At 46.5% G+C, this 13,545-nt stretch overlaps 2 protein-coding genes across 2 annotated transcripts in view; both read left to right on the plus strand.

The window, feature by feature from the left end:
• The first annotated feature begins 1,626 nt into the window (after positions 1-1,626).
• Positions 1,627-12,732, plus strand: TENT5B (terminal nucleotidyltransferase 5B). Its single transcript, XM_005302006.5, has 2 exons — positions 1,627-2,015; positions 9,043-12,732. Exons 1-2 carry the CDS (start codon positions 1,842-1,844, stop codon positions 10,060-10,062), a joined length of 1,194 nt encoding a protein of 397 aa, XP_005302063.1. The 5' UTR covers positions 1,627-1,841; the 3' UTR covers positions 10,063-12,732.
• Positions 1,878-13,545, plus strand: part of KDF1 (keratinocyte differentiation factor 1) — a 116,881-nt gene continuing 105,213 nt past the window's right edge. Inside the window, exon 1 of the mRNA XM_042844669.2 lies at positions 1,878-2,015. The gene's annotated coding sequence lies outside the window, so the exon portion shown is untranslated. The remainder of the gene's footprint in view (positions 2,016-13,545) is intronic.

Genomic DNA, 13,545 nt, shown 5'->3' on the forward strand with positions numbered 1-13,545 from the left:
ATTATTATCTATGTTAAAGCAGGGCCTACAGGTCCCAACCAAGTTTGAGGCCATTGTGCTAGGCGCTGTACAGACAGAGCCACAAGTGTTCTCTGCCCTGAAGAGCTTACAGTTCAAGTCGCTGAACCTGCTAAAACTGACACATGTTGACTTCCGAGTGACTAATCCAACATGGATTCCAGCCCGTGACAATCACTATACCACTTGCTAAGAACAGCACAGATCCACCCCGGCACTCTTGTAGATTCAGAGATTTTAAGACCAGAAGGGATTATCATGCCCGTCTAGTGTGACCTCCTGTGTAACACAGGCCATAGATTGTACCCAGCGATTCCTGCACGTAACTCAACAACTTGGGGGTGAACTAGAGCATGGCTTTTAGAAAGACACCCAGTGCTGATTTCAGGACTCCAAGCGATGGAGAATGTACCACATCCCTTGGTAGAATGATTCAATGGTCAATTAACCTCACTTTTAAAAATGTGCACCTTATTTTCCTTTTGAACTTCAATTACCTCAGCTTCCTGAGAATGGATTGTGTTATGCCTTTGTCTACTAGATTAAAGAACCTTCTAGTATCAGATATCTTTTCCCTGTGTGGGTAATTGTAGACTGCAATCAAGTCGCCTGTTAACCTTCTCTTGATAAACTAAATAGATTGAGCTCCTTTAATCTCTCAGTCTCAGCATAAGGCATGTTTAACTCCCTATGACCAGCACTGTAGATGGTTCAGGCTGAGGCTTATTCACAAAATTCCTAGTTAGGGAGGGAAGCTATGCAAAAGCCTCGAAGCCATGAACTAAAGTAAACAGTGCATCACAATATATTTAGCAAATGTCATAAAATGCAAGGTATTATTATGACAGTGCAAACCACAGAAATTCAGGAAGAAGGGGAAAGATACATTTCCTGGACCGGGAAGCTGCTGAAGGTCTAGACCTAGGGGACAGATCGTTTAGAGTAGGGTGTCACTGACTTCCCCTCTGCAGATAAATCGCCACAGAACTAGGACCTTGCAGGGTGATTTGAGTGGGGAAAAGAGTGACTCTCCCTAGCTCCTGTACAAATACATCGCTGGGCCCGATACACTCCGGCAAAGTCCTTGGTGGCTCTGTTGTTCCCAGCTGCTGTTGGTGTCCCCATGAGGGCACCACCCCAGTCCCCAGATTCACATACGCCCCCAGTCCCAATTTCATCCCCTCAGATTCCCCCCCCCCATTTCCATTCTCCCAAAGCCCCCTCCTCCCAAGTCCCCAGCTCCAGCTTCCCCCCTCCCTCCTCTAGATCCCCTCTAATTCCAAGGCAGTTCTAGCTCCTTCGGGCGGTGCGTCTCCCTTTAAATCCCAGGCTCCTTTCCCTGACCAATCACAGACGGGATCCCCGTACAGCGAAGGGGACAAGACTGGCCTCTGGGCCCGAGCCAGCTTTCCCTAGCCCTCTCATTGGCTCCGCCTTTCCCCCCCCCCCGCCCCATCCCCCGATTGGCGAATCTGGAAAGAAGCTCCTCCTCCCAACCCTCCCTGTGGCCAATGAGAGTGCTTGAAGGATCCGGAGTGCTGCGGGGATTGGTGGCTGGGCCAGGCCAATCGGGGCACGGCGGGTCGGGTATATAAAGCGGCTCCGGGGAGCTAGGCGACTGCAGTGTTCAGCGTCGCCGGCGCGCAGCACGGGGAGTTCGGACACGGCGCCGGCTCACACGGGTTCTCCTCAGCCTCCCCTCAGAATTGTTTCGTTGTTGTTTTTTTAAGCCCCTCACTTCCGGTTGTTTTCTTGCCCGCTTCCGGGTGACTTCGGCTCGGCTTCCGGTGGCGTTTCCCAGGAGCGGCGCGGGGCGGGTGGCGATGCTGTCAGCGGGGGCGCCCGGGGCTGGCGGCTCGGAGCGGCCCGGCGGCCGGTTCAGCGTGCTGAGCTGGGAGCAGGTGCAGCGGCTGGACCAGATCCTGGGCGAGGCTGTGCCCATCCACGGCCGGGGCAACTTCCCTACCCTGTCCGTGCGGCCCCGCAGGATCGTGCAGGTGAGGGGGGGCGTGTCCCTCAGTCCCCCGGCGGGGCAGGGGGTCCTCGGCGGGCTAGAGCCAGCCCCTGACAAGGGGGGGGATCCCTTGCCATGCATGACCCTGGGGAGGTGTGGGGGGGCGCCTGGCTCCCCACTGTGTGCAACACTGGGGGGAGGGGTGCCTGGTGCCCCCCCCCACTGGCTCCCCACTATGTATGGAGGAGGGGGTAGGGGGGTGCCTGGTTCTCCCCCCTATGTATGGGGGAGGCCTGGCTCCCCAATGTGCACAACACTGGGGGGAGGGGTGCCTGGTGCACCACCCCATGTATGGCATGGGGGAGGGGTGGCTGGTGCCCCCCACTGGCTCCCCACACTCCATGGTATGGTGGAGAGGGACCACTGGCTCCCTGGTGTGACATCATGGGGAGGGGGAGGGTCCCTTGTGCACGATCCTGGCAAAGGAGGGGGCCTTGTAGGCCCTCCTGCAACTCACCTCCCTGTTAAAGGTCACCCCTATCCCATAGAAGTGTGCGGTGGCTCCTGCCCAGCGCTGCTAACGTGGATCTGCTGCAGTCCTGCGCGCTGGGCTGTTGGAAGCCAGCAGATCAGCTAGCAAGCCTGGGTTCAAAGGGTCCCCCCATACATGGGGCTTGTGACTTGGCAAAGGCAGAGCTTCCAATGGGAGCTGTTCTGACCCGCTCCTGTTTGAGAAACTGCCATGGGGATGGCAGGGAGCTGTGATATGCAGAGACCCAGTATTTTCTGCCAAAGGGTGTCTCCCTCTCCAGAACAACTTGTGTTTAAATCCCCCTGCTTGATGGAGACAGACTGCATGTTTGGGCAAGGGCAGTTCCTCCATAGTCGAGCATGCTATGGGGCTACCTGAAACTCGTCCAGTTTTTCCAAACCAGCTGGTAGGCTCCCTGCATAGGAAAAGGAGGTCACCAGAAACTTTAGAGGCCACTGTTGACTCACTGATTTTTCGTACACAGTTTGTGCAGAAGTGTTGGACTCTGCCCTGATGAGGCTGGTCCTGCGCTTGCTCTCACTTTCTGCTTATATGGGGCTTGAAATCTGCTAGCAGAAAATAAAACTGCTGAGACCGTGATATTGGTCTCTCACTCTTGGCATCTTGCCACCCAGGCTCAGGAATTCTCCAGCTGAAGCAAATACTTCTACTAGCCGAAGCTAAGATGGTAGATTTTTCACTCTACATCCATCTCTTACTATGCAAGGCCTCTGGTTCTTGCTGCTCCCTCACCCAGACTGAAGCACATGATGTACAGGAAACCAAGGGGTCATCACAGGCAAAGTAATTCAGAATTGCCTTGGGATTAGATTCCCTGTGTCTATTAACGTTCTACTGTGTCTTGGCTTGTCCCTTGTCTTCATGTTGACATTTTCCTGTTAACCTAAAAACTCAGTCTTGGATGCAGGATGTCCTGCATTCATCTTATTTGTGTCAATAGCAAAGTTCATTTAGAACTGCCACATCGGTAGAGGGCAACATGGGACTACTTTACTGCACATATTAAAAACAGATGTTTGTAATAACGAAATTCAGACTCCATCAGCCCAGGCTAGGTTCTGTAAGGCTGTGAGAAGCTTTACGATAGGATAGATGCAGCAGATACGGCAGCAAAGGCACTAATGGCCACCAACTAGTTTGTGAATTTTTTTTGCGACACTTAAAGCTGTACAGTTCAGCCTCCCTTCCCTGAATGTCAAGGGGATGTTAAATGTCTGGATTTGTCAATGTAAATTAATGCTGGGACCCGATGACCCCATCTCAGACTTCTGAGGTCTGAATAATGAAAGCTAAACTTCAGCTGTGTAGGGACAAACAGATGCAGTTAGTCTTGCTTGCACGGTTACACTACTTATATTGAAGTGTCAGACATTTAAGAGAATGTGTTCTATTCCAATTTATTATTGGTGGATTTAGGACCACTAGGGACTTAATCTATAGTTTGCTCCATTACCAACTATAACAGAAGTAATGCTTAATGTGAAAGGATCACTGTTCGCTCCAAAACAAGTTGGAAAGTGGCTTCTTTACCAAAACATTAGATTAAAAATGAATTGTAAATACAAGTTACTTCTCACTTATGCTGTTTACTCTGCCCTATCAGCTGGTCCAATGATTCGAGTTGGTGCTAACTGAAGTTTCCCAGAGCTGCAAAATCTGGGTGGCAAAGATTGAAGGGGAGTGGCTATTTAAACTGTTTCCATAAAATGCATTATGCCTGTTGGAAACACAGCCTTGTATTTTGTAAACACTTCCTTAAAGGTTGCATCAAATTTAAGTGTCCTTCAGTTCTTGTCAAACTGACTTTAAACTGTGTACTCTATGCCAGTGGTCTTCAAACTGTGCCTCATGAACCAGAACTGGGTTGCGGTGGCTCCGGTCAGCACCGCCAGCCAGGCTGTTAAAAGTCCCATCGGTGGTGCTACCTGGCTAAGGCAGGCTAGTCCCTACTTGTTCTAACACTATGCTGTGTGCCCTGGAAGCAGCCAGCAGCAGGTCCAGCTCCTGGGTGGGGGGGCGGGAGGGCCCACCAGGCTCTGTGCGCTGCCCCTGCCCTGAGCACCGGCTGGGCAGTGCCTGTGGGTGAGAGCCACATGGAGCCGGACCTGCTGCTGGCCGCTTCCAGGCCATAGAGTGGTCTGCGGTGCCAGGACAGGCAGGAAGCCTGCCTTAGCATCCCTGCTGTGCGGCTGACCGGGAGCCGCCCGAGGTAATCCCCAGCCCTGAGCCCCTCCAAACCCAGAGTCCCTTCCTGCACCCCAAACCCCTCATTCCCTAGCCCCACTCCAGAGCCTGCACTCCCAGCCCAGAGCCCCTCATTCCTGATCCCACCCCAGCCCTGAGCCCCTCCTACACCCTGAAACCCCTCATCCCCAGCTCTGTTGGGTCGCAGGCATCAGCAATTTTCTTCAGTTGGGTCACAAGGGGAAAAAAACTAGATTATGGCATAGAGCAGTGGTTTTCATAATCTTCCCAAATTAACAGGGACTGGTTAACCATAAAGTAATAACAGCAGTGCTTTAATATTGCACTTTTCATATGGAAATTCACAGCTTCGTACAAAGGCTTGCCATTCATTTGAGGGCTTCAGGAGATGCAGAGTACTATATCTCCTGGACACGAAAGATTGAACAAGTGCCCCATGGCTTGGTGGTCTCTCTGCATTTGCACTGTGGATCCTTGAGTCTCCATTTGTGCATCAGATGCACACATCTTCCATGTAACATCCTAATACGGTTGCTGGTTGTCGGTAGTTCAAATAAGTTGCTGTGTATTCACGGAAGGGAGGCTTCTTCATTCCTTAGTAATGACTCATCAAATGTAAAATCAAGCATGTTGGCTTCTCATTAAAAAGCCTATTCCCAAACCAAACTGGCTTTCACAAGAAACTAATCTAGGATTTCAAGATCTCTACCTCTTGGAGTACTTCACTTAAGTTTGGAAATTGATCAAGTGGACTTTTTTTTTTAAATACAAAGCAATGTGACTTCAGCTAATATAGAGCCCTTATGGTTATGCTAACTCAATTGGACCTCCAAATTTTGTTGAAGTGCATATGTATGACATGAAAGATTTAATGAAGCAAATGATAAGACACTATTAGAGTGCTAAGCTTGATTTGTCTAGAGCGGTGGAAAGCTGACATTGGCAGAAGCCAGATATCTAGCATCAAATGTTCCACCAATTGTGAAATTTAATATCCAGAACAGTAACTAAACTAAAGTGAAATGTTCTTCCTTTAGTCTTAGCTGTGCAATAGTGGATTAAAGGATGTTTACAATCTTGCCACTAGCAATTTACTGTGTATACTCAGGACAGTAATTCTGGCCAGGCACGTTGGCAGTCTCAGAATTTAGGTCTGAGTAATCTGAAACAAGTAACCTAAAAAGGCAGTCACTTTGTAATGCTTGGTTATATATAACCAGCTACTCAAATGAGGTAGAGAATACCAGGCCAAAATGAAGGCACGTTTTGTTAGTGCCTGCCACCTGATTGTCAGAATTGCTCAGCTGTACCATATATAGTGAGGTACTCTGTACTACTGACCTGCTTCTGACAATCCTCTTAGGAACACTTCTCTATCCTCCTGTATGCGTTATCCTAGTGCTAGTAGTGAGTAATAGATTTCAAATGCTCTTGTCCCTCTACAGTTGGGACAACAGATCCTACTACTCGTATCCAGCCTTCTGCATGGGCAGGTATCCTTTGGAACAGTGTGGTGTGGTCCATGAGAGAACACTCACTCCCCAGACATTTGAATCTTACAAGGTTTGGTTCAAAAAAGAACTAGATAAATTCATGGAGGATAGGTCCCTCAATGGCTATTAGCCAGGATGGGCAGGGAAGGTATTCCTAGCCTCTGTTTGCCAGAAGCTGTGAATGGGCGACAGGGGATGGATCACTTGATTCCCTGTTCTGTTCATTCCCTCTGGGGCACCTGGCATTGGCCACTGTCCCAGACAGGCTACTGCACTAGATGGACCTTTGGTCTGACCCAGTACGGCTGTTCTTGTTTGGTTTGTGCCTAATCCTGTTGCCATTCATATACGTTGGAATTTCTCATTGACTTATGTTGGAGCAGGATTGTATTGTTAGTCAGCTGGACACATAGGCAGTGTACTACCTTCATGGGCTGTTAGTGTTTTAAACTCTTCTGGCCATGAGCATTTGGACTATTCAGAGAACTGCAACCATAAACCCCCCTGGATTTCAGAGAGCAGGGATGTTGAATCCTGAATCCCAAACATCTGTCTTTTAGGTCTTGGGATGAATCTTAACCCAACGGGGATCTGAGTTCCTATTGTATGCAGCAAAGACTTTGAGACTCTAATGTTAATTTAATCCAAACCCTGGTCCTGATTCTGCATCAATCTCCTTGACCTATATCTAATACTAGACTGACTAGTGCAAAACTGTAGCCCCTACATCATATTCAAAATAATATGCACGTGGGGGAAGATACAATTTTGTAACTCTGGTCTAACATGCGTTCACTGTGATTGACCATAATTGGTATGAAGTTTCTTTCTTCATACTCTGAACTTATTTGACTTGATTATAAACAATTCCTAAATAGAAAGCATTCCTTGCCCATTGAATGGGAGATGGAAATGTCTGCTCTATATGTGAAAATGAGCAACCTAACTATGCACTGTCCCGAAATCTGGTTTGAGCTTACTACTAACCTACCTGATGTGTTGGTAAGAATGCATGCACTGGTGGGTATTTGACATCTCTAATAGTAGATGGCTCATTCCCTGTGGCTTGATATGTGAATCTTACAATTTGGCAGTGAGTCCAGGTGAATGTCCAACTTAGCTCCAGTAGCTCCTGCCAGAGAGTAAATAGGAAGTCCCAGCATAAGAACCACATCTTGTGTAAAATCCCAAGTGTGTAAAGTTGTAAAATTCCATGTTTTCCAACATTCACAACTTGCACCAGAATACCCTCTGCTTGCTTGAAAGTGCCGTTTCAGACTTGCAGCTAAGCGATACGAGCCTTCACGAAACTAGCTGATCTAAATTAGCGATGTTTTGATACCATTAACCTTCCAGTAAGTATTGGTGGCTCTCTAACTTCTCATTAAGCTTGATCCAAAATGGAATTCTTAAAGTCTAGTTCATGGGCCTGACACGTATTGATTAGTGGGACACCCCATCCAGCTGGAAAAGGAAGAGTCCCCGTCAGAACTAGGTACTATAACTGCAGGGCAGCATAGCATAAATTGTTAAGATTAGTTGAAACTCTACAGTTAGTTTCCACTTAACTAGGAAAACTCTTCTAGACTGGAACTGGTTCCAGTTACATTCAAAGTTGTGGCTGAACTATTTGTTCTGGAATAGTACCTCTTGCCTATTGTGCCCAAACACTTCAATAATTTCAGGGGCACATTAGGTAAATCAAGTTGAGGACTAGCTTTTTTTTTTAGGATTCTTGGGCTTTCTTGATGTTGGCTTCAGACTTCATTTTCAACTTTGTCTGAATATCCTGATATTAAAGGAAGATTGAATCTGTGCCAAAGTACTCAGTTTGAGTTCCTGGTTGTGCGTAATAAAATATAGAGCTCAAATGTTTTGCTAAGAAGTTACCATCCTCCATTGCTAGCTGATGTCTGGAATAGGTAGTTCATATTTTATCATCTTGGGGTTCTTTCAGCCTAATGCACGTTTGTCATCAGGAAAGTGATTCAGCTTCATATTAAATGAACAAAGCTTCAGAGGTGTATTTGCGGGTGTGTCAATATTGAGGAGGCAGGATTAAAATTGCTCAAGGTAACACCTGTTAGATGAAAAGTTGCCTCTTAAACCTGGCAAGATGTCATATGCAAAACACTGACATATTGGAAATTATTAGGATACACTTACTAGTTAAGACATGAACTTGCATACTTATGGCAAGTGCATTTCAGCAACTCTAGCTTCTTAGTTTGCCTTTAATGAGTCTTGGCAAGGTTAGGAGAACTTCTAAAACATGTACAAATACGGCTACTCCAATCAATCAAATAAAAATTGGGACTTCACTGTTTCTGCATTTGGGCACTTCTCACTGGATCAGTCGTAGTTTCAGATTAATGAGCCAAAACTGTTACCTAAAACTTATTTGATAAGAATCAAGAGACTTGAGGAAACCAATCTTGCAGTGAACCTGCTCAGACAGTTGCTGCCTGGAGATAATTGGGTGGGAGCAGTTAACAGCTGTAGAACAGAAGCAGGAGTACAGATGTTCACTTTCTGCCAGGAGCACAACTAATGTAAGAACAAGCAGTTGAGGCCCCTTTTAAATCCAGTGACTGCTACAAACATGTAGGCTTTTGAAGTGTATAGGTCTCTCTAGCCTTTCTCTCTGGAGTACCTCCAAACGTCCCTGTTTGTAATAGGAATGACCACCCATCTCCTTTTTGTTATGCTGGCATGACCTACTTCAACATGCAGGCCCAATGTCAGTTCTAAAATCTCATTCTAAGAACGCTACCTTAGTACTATATAGAACAATGACACTCTCTCTCTCTGTATCTCAGGTGGTCCGCAGCCGTCTGGAAAAGAAGGGAATTGCAGTCCATAATGTCAGGTTGAATGGCTCAGCAGCTAGCCATGTCCTACATCAAGATAGTGGCCTAGGGTACAAAGACTTGGACCTCATTTTTTGTGTGGATCTGAAGAGTGAGGATTCTTTCCAGCTAGTTAAAGATGTGGTCATGGACTGTCTCCTGGACTTCCTCCCAGAAGGCGTAAACAAAGACAAGATCACCCCCATGACTCTGAAGGAGGCATATGTGCAGAAACTAGTGAAAGTATGTAATGAAACAGACCGCTGGAGCCTTATATCACTGTCTAATAACAGTGGGAAAAATGTGGAACTCAAATTTGTGGACTCTCTCAGACGGCAGTTTGAGTTCAGCGTGGACTCCTTCCAGATCATATTGGATTCACTGTTACTATTCAGAGAGTGTTCAGAGAACCCCATGTCTGAGAACTTCCACCCCACAGTCACTGGGGAAAGCATGTATGGGGACTTTGGGGAAGCGATGGACCATCTCAGGAGCCGAATCATCGCCACCAGGAACCCAGAAGAAATTAGAGGTGGTGGGCTTCTGAAGTACTGCAATCTCCTGGTGAGGGGGTTTAAGCCCAAGTCTGAAGTAGATATGAAGGCGCTACAGAGATACATGTGCTCTAGGTTTTTCATAGACTTTTCTGACATTGGAGAACAGCAGCGGAAGCTCGAGTGTTACCTTCAGAGTCACTTTGTTGGGATGGAGAGCAAAAGGTATGACTGCCTAATGACCCTGCACCGGGTGGTGAATGAAAGTACAGTGTGCCTGATGGGACATGAAAGGAGGCAAACTCTGAACCTCATTGCCATGCTGGCTGTGAGAGTGCTGGCTGAGCAGAACATCATCCCGACGGTAACCAATGTGACCTGCTACTATCAGCCAGCACCCTACGTCAGTGAAATAAACTTCAACTACTACGTCACCCATGTGCAACCCCTTCGGCCTTGCAGTCACTCCTACCCAACATGGCTTCCTTGTAACTGAGCATGGACAGCACTCTCCAGGATCTGTATTCCAGGGTGCTCCCTGGCCTTGGCAGCCTTCTGGAAGAACTGTGACAAAAGGCAATATACTGGACTCTTTCTCGAGAGTTTCTTGTTCCCAAGTTTGTTTGGAACTAGCTGTGTCTGCTGTACGCTGTGGAGATTGGATGTGCAGTGTTATTGGAAACTGTAGATGATCCGAAATGTTTACAGGAAGACTTATGAATTATGTAGGCAACGGGGGAGTTAGGGGGTTTGTAGGGTTAGACTAAAGGTAGAGCTGCACTGCCCTGAAATGCAAATCAGTCTGAATTTCCTTTTGGGTGCAGGAGGTGTTAAGGTTTGTGCAGACTCATGGTTTCTGAAGATAGAAGCCAGGGTGGCTGATTCCTTTGAAGGACCAAAGAATCCTGTTCTTAAGTGCCTGTAACAATATAAACACAATTGTACTGTAAACCTTTATTTTTTGTTTTTGTCAGGGGCTAAGGTCCCTAAGTGCTTGTGTGGGGATGTCTCAAGATGAAAATGTTTTGTTTGGGATGGGAGGGGGTCATTTGATCATTTCTAGTAACATAACAGATGTTGGATTGCAGGTGACGTATTGCTAAGGCTTTTGGCATGGCTTGCTGCTCGTGAAGGACCAGCTAACAGTATCTAATAGTAGTCAAAGCTGAGTCACACAGAGGTGGGGGTTGGCATTGAATGTAATACTGGACACTGGGGTTGTGGAGAATGCTGTTTAGAGCTTTCTGGAAATGGGAAGCAGTAGACCCCCATCCAAGTATTCACTAAAAAGCTCCAAAATTCTCAGCTAACTTGTGTACATAAACAGTAATGCAGGGGATGTGTTTGGGAGTCTGCCCTGGGTTCTACTAGTACGTCTTCTAGGGAATTGGGAATGCTGCTACTTTTTGGCATGCAGTGTGGTTTTAATGCCCAAACAACCAGTGGCCAGCTGGGCTATCTGGGAAAGACCAGGCTTGTCCTGAAGCACAAACCAACTATTGGCTTGTCAAACCATTAACCGTAGCAGTTGATTTTATGTAGGTTGGAGCCAGTTTTAGGTCAAATGCTTCGAGCCCTGTCCCTCAAGTATTCGATTCAGTCTTGGAGTTCTAGCAGATTCTCTTGATGCTAGCCTGCCTTGGCTAGAGAAGAAATCTTCCTTTCTCTGCCCTTTTGTCAAAAGCAGCCTGGTTTGTTTTTTTTTTTTCAGCTACACAATTCCACATCTGAGCAACAGATTCGTAATCTCATTAGAAATGAAACATGACTTCTTTTGTGCCAAAAAAAAACCCACTTAAGTTTGGCTTTAGGAAAAGGTATGTCTTTTTAAAAAAAAAAAAAAAAAAATCAAAACAAACCTTTATGCCTGAGAGCATTTTGGTGTATCTTATGCAAATGTTCTGCCTTTGAAGTTGTGGTGTGTGTGTGTGTATAGAGTACAAACAGTCCTGCCCTGAGTTGTCTGGATTGCTTACCCATTCTTTTGCAACATCACATTCTGAGACTTAACTATGCATGGGTTTGTGACGCTGGTACAACTGAGACATGAGGCATTTTCTGCTCAAAAAGAGAAGTGCGCCGCTCTGGGAGTACACAACACTAGTCACTTCATGGTGCTTCTTCAAAGGCTAATATACTTGAGTATTTTTACTAACTTGTCTTCTGGTTGTTATAAAACTGTACCACGGCTGGGCAGACTGAACAATCTAATAAAGATTAGATACTTGGAATATGTATAACCAGAATTTTACCTTCTTGCGCGGGGGGGAGTGTGCAGGGGAGGGAGGGTTGGAGCTTGTGAATGCATTTCTCTGAATACTAACAAGCTTAAACAAATCTGCCCCAACTTTGCTGCTTTCATCTTTATCCAGTAAGAACTGTGAAGAACAGGGCCCTGCCACTACCTGTCATAGTTTGTAGGTTTAACAATGACCTCATGCTCTCAGATCGTACATGTTTATTTACATGATACAGCTTATGGGGTAAACTGCTACATACGACTTGCTGCCCAGAGCCTGCTTCCTGTTGCAATGCCTGACAGAGGGGTTTCAAATTAGTTTTTCCTTGTGCTGAAAAACTGGTTTAAAGGCTGTTTTTTTGAAAACTAACTAGGATCTCTAGACATGCAATCCTCACTCACTTTAAGGGGGGACCTGGCTTTGCACTTTTTTACTAAACTTACTATTAACACAGCTGATCTGTAGCATGCTGCACTTATTTAATTTTACTTTATTTTGGGGGGGGGCAGGGAGGCTTCTCTCGTACTCTTTACCACAACGTGTGAAGGTAGATGCACTAAACTATCTTTCCAGGGCAGTGACAGAACTCCCTCTTTAACAGAATGTAAAGTTTCCCCACAACTGAAGGCTTGAGTGGTGGGGGGGAGGGGGACTTAAACTAAGGTTGCACTTTTGATTTGTGGCGTGTGTGGGGTATGGCACTCTTGTGAATGGGAGTGGTTGATTCCTTGCAGTGTGATATGCTACCACTTGTAGAAAATCTGAAGATTCCTATAGTCCGGCACTCTTTTTTCGTTTTTTTTTGTTTTGTTTCAAATGTGCATTATTTTTTTCTGCATCTGTATCACTTGTCATGCAATGGGCTTGACATAGACTCACTAGATTCTTTAGAATCTGTTACAAATAAATACAGTGTATTGAATTCAGCAGGTTTCTTGTTTACTTCATGCACAAGGGTAGGGTAGCTTTAATATTTCAGGCCCTGCCCCCCCCCTAAAAATGACTGATCAATCTACAAATTGGCTGAGTTGGCATGAGATTTAAGGTGTACACACAGTCCTTCAAAGAATCTGAATTCCAATCTTGGTGTCTAAATGCTCCCTGTTTGCACTTCAGGCAGTCTAGTCCCTAAACTAGAGGCTACTCCAGAGGCTTGCGTACATGGGTGCTGGTATACTTCCTATCACCAAGAAGATTTTTCTACTTCAGTATGCTGCACCGTTCCTTCCCGAACGGCTTGTCAAATTACTGGTGGTGGGAGGGTGTTTAACTGGCTAGCAGTAGTTGGTAGGGAACAGCTTATCTCCCCCCCCCCCCCCCCCCCAATTGCATGGGGAATATTTAAACACTGCTAGTGGACTGTAAAACAAGATGGAGCCTCACGTGGGTAAAAAAATTGCTGAGCTGCTACAATGAGATGTGTGAACATGGTCTTAATATCTCACAGGGGCGTACACCGCTTAGATAGGTGCAAGAAATGCTTGGCTCCCAGAGGGTCACTCAGGAGTTTAGCTCTCAATACTGAACTCTCTCGGGGGGGGGGGGGGGGGCGTGAGCTGGTCTGGAAATGCTGACAATCGCCATCCCTTCTTCCTTATTCTGAGAAAGCGAGCTAGAGCTGCCTGAGGTTCTGTTACAGTAGCCGTGAGCAGGATGGCATCTCCAGCAGCAGGAAACAGACACACTTTTCTAGACCAACGCCTTGAGGCCAAATCCCCCTTTGTCACCAGTCCCATGTG

The sequence above is a fragment of the Chrysemys picta genome, chromosome 23 (assembly GCF_011386835.1).
Source record: "Chrysemys picta bellii isolate R12L10 chromosome 23, ASM1138683v2, whole genome shotgun sequence".
NCBI lineage: Eukaryota > Metazoa > Chordata > Testudines > Emydidae > Chrysemys > Chrysemys picta.

Coding starts and splice junctions, on each gene's coding strand:
- TENT5B (XM_005302006.5), top strand. CDS start 1,842: ATGCTGTCAGCGGGGGCGCCCGGGGCTGGCGGCTCGGAGCGGCCCGGC. Junction 2,016..9,042: donor GGCCCCGCAGGATCGTGCAG/GTGAGGGGGGGC, acceptor TCTGTATCTCAG/GTGGTCCGCAGCCGTCTGGA.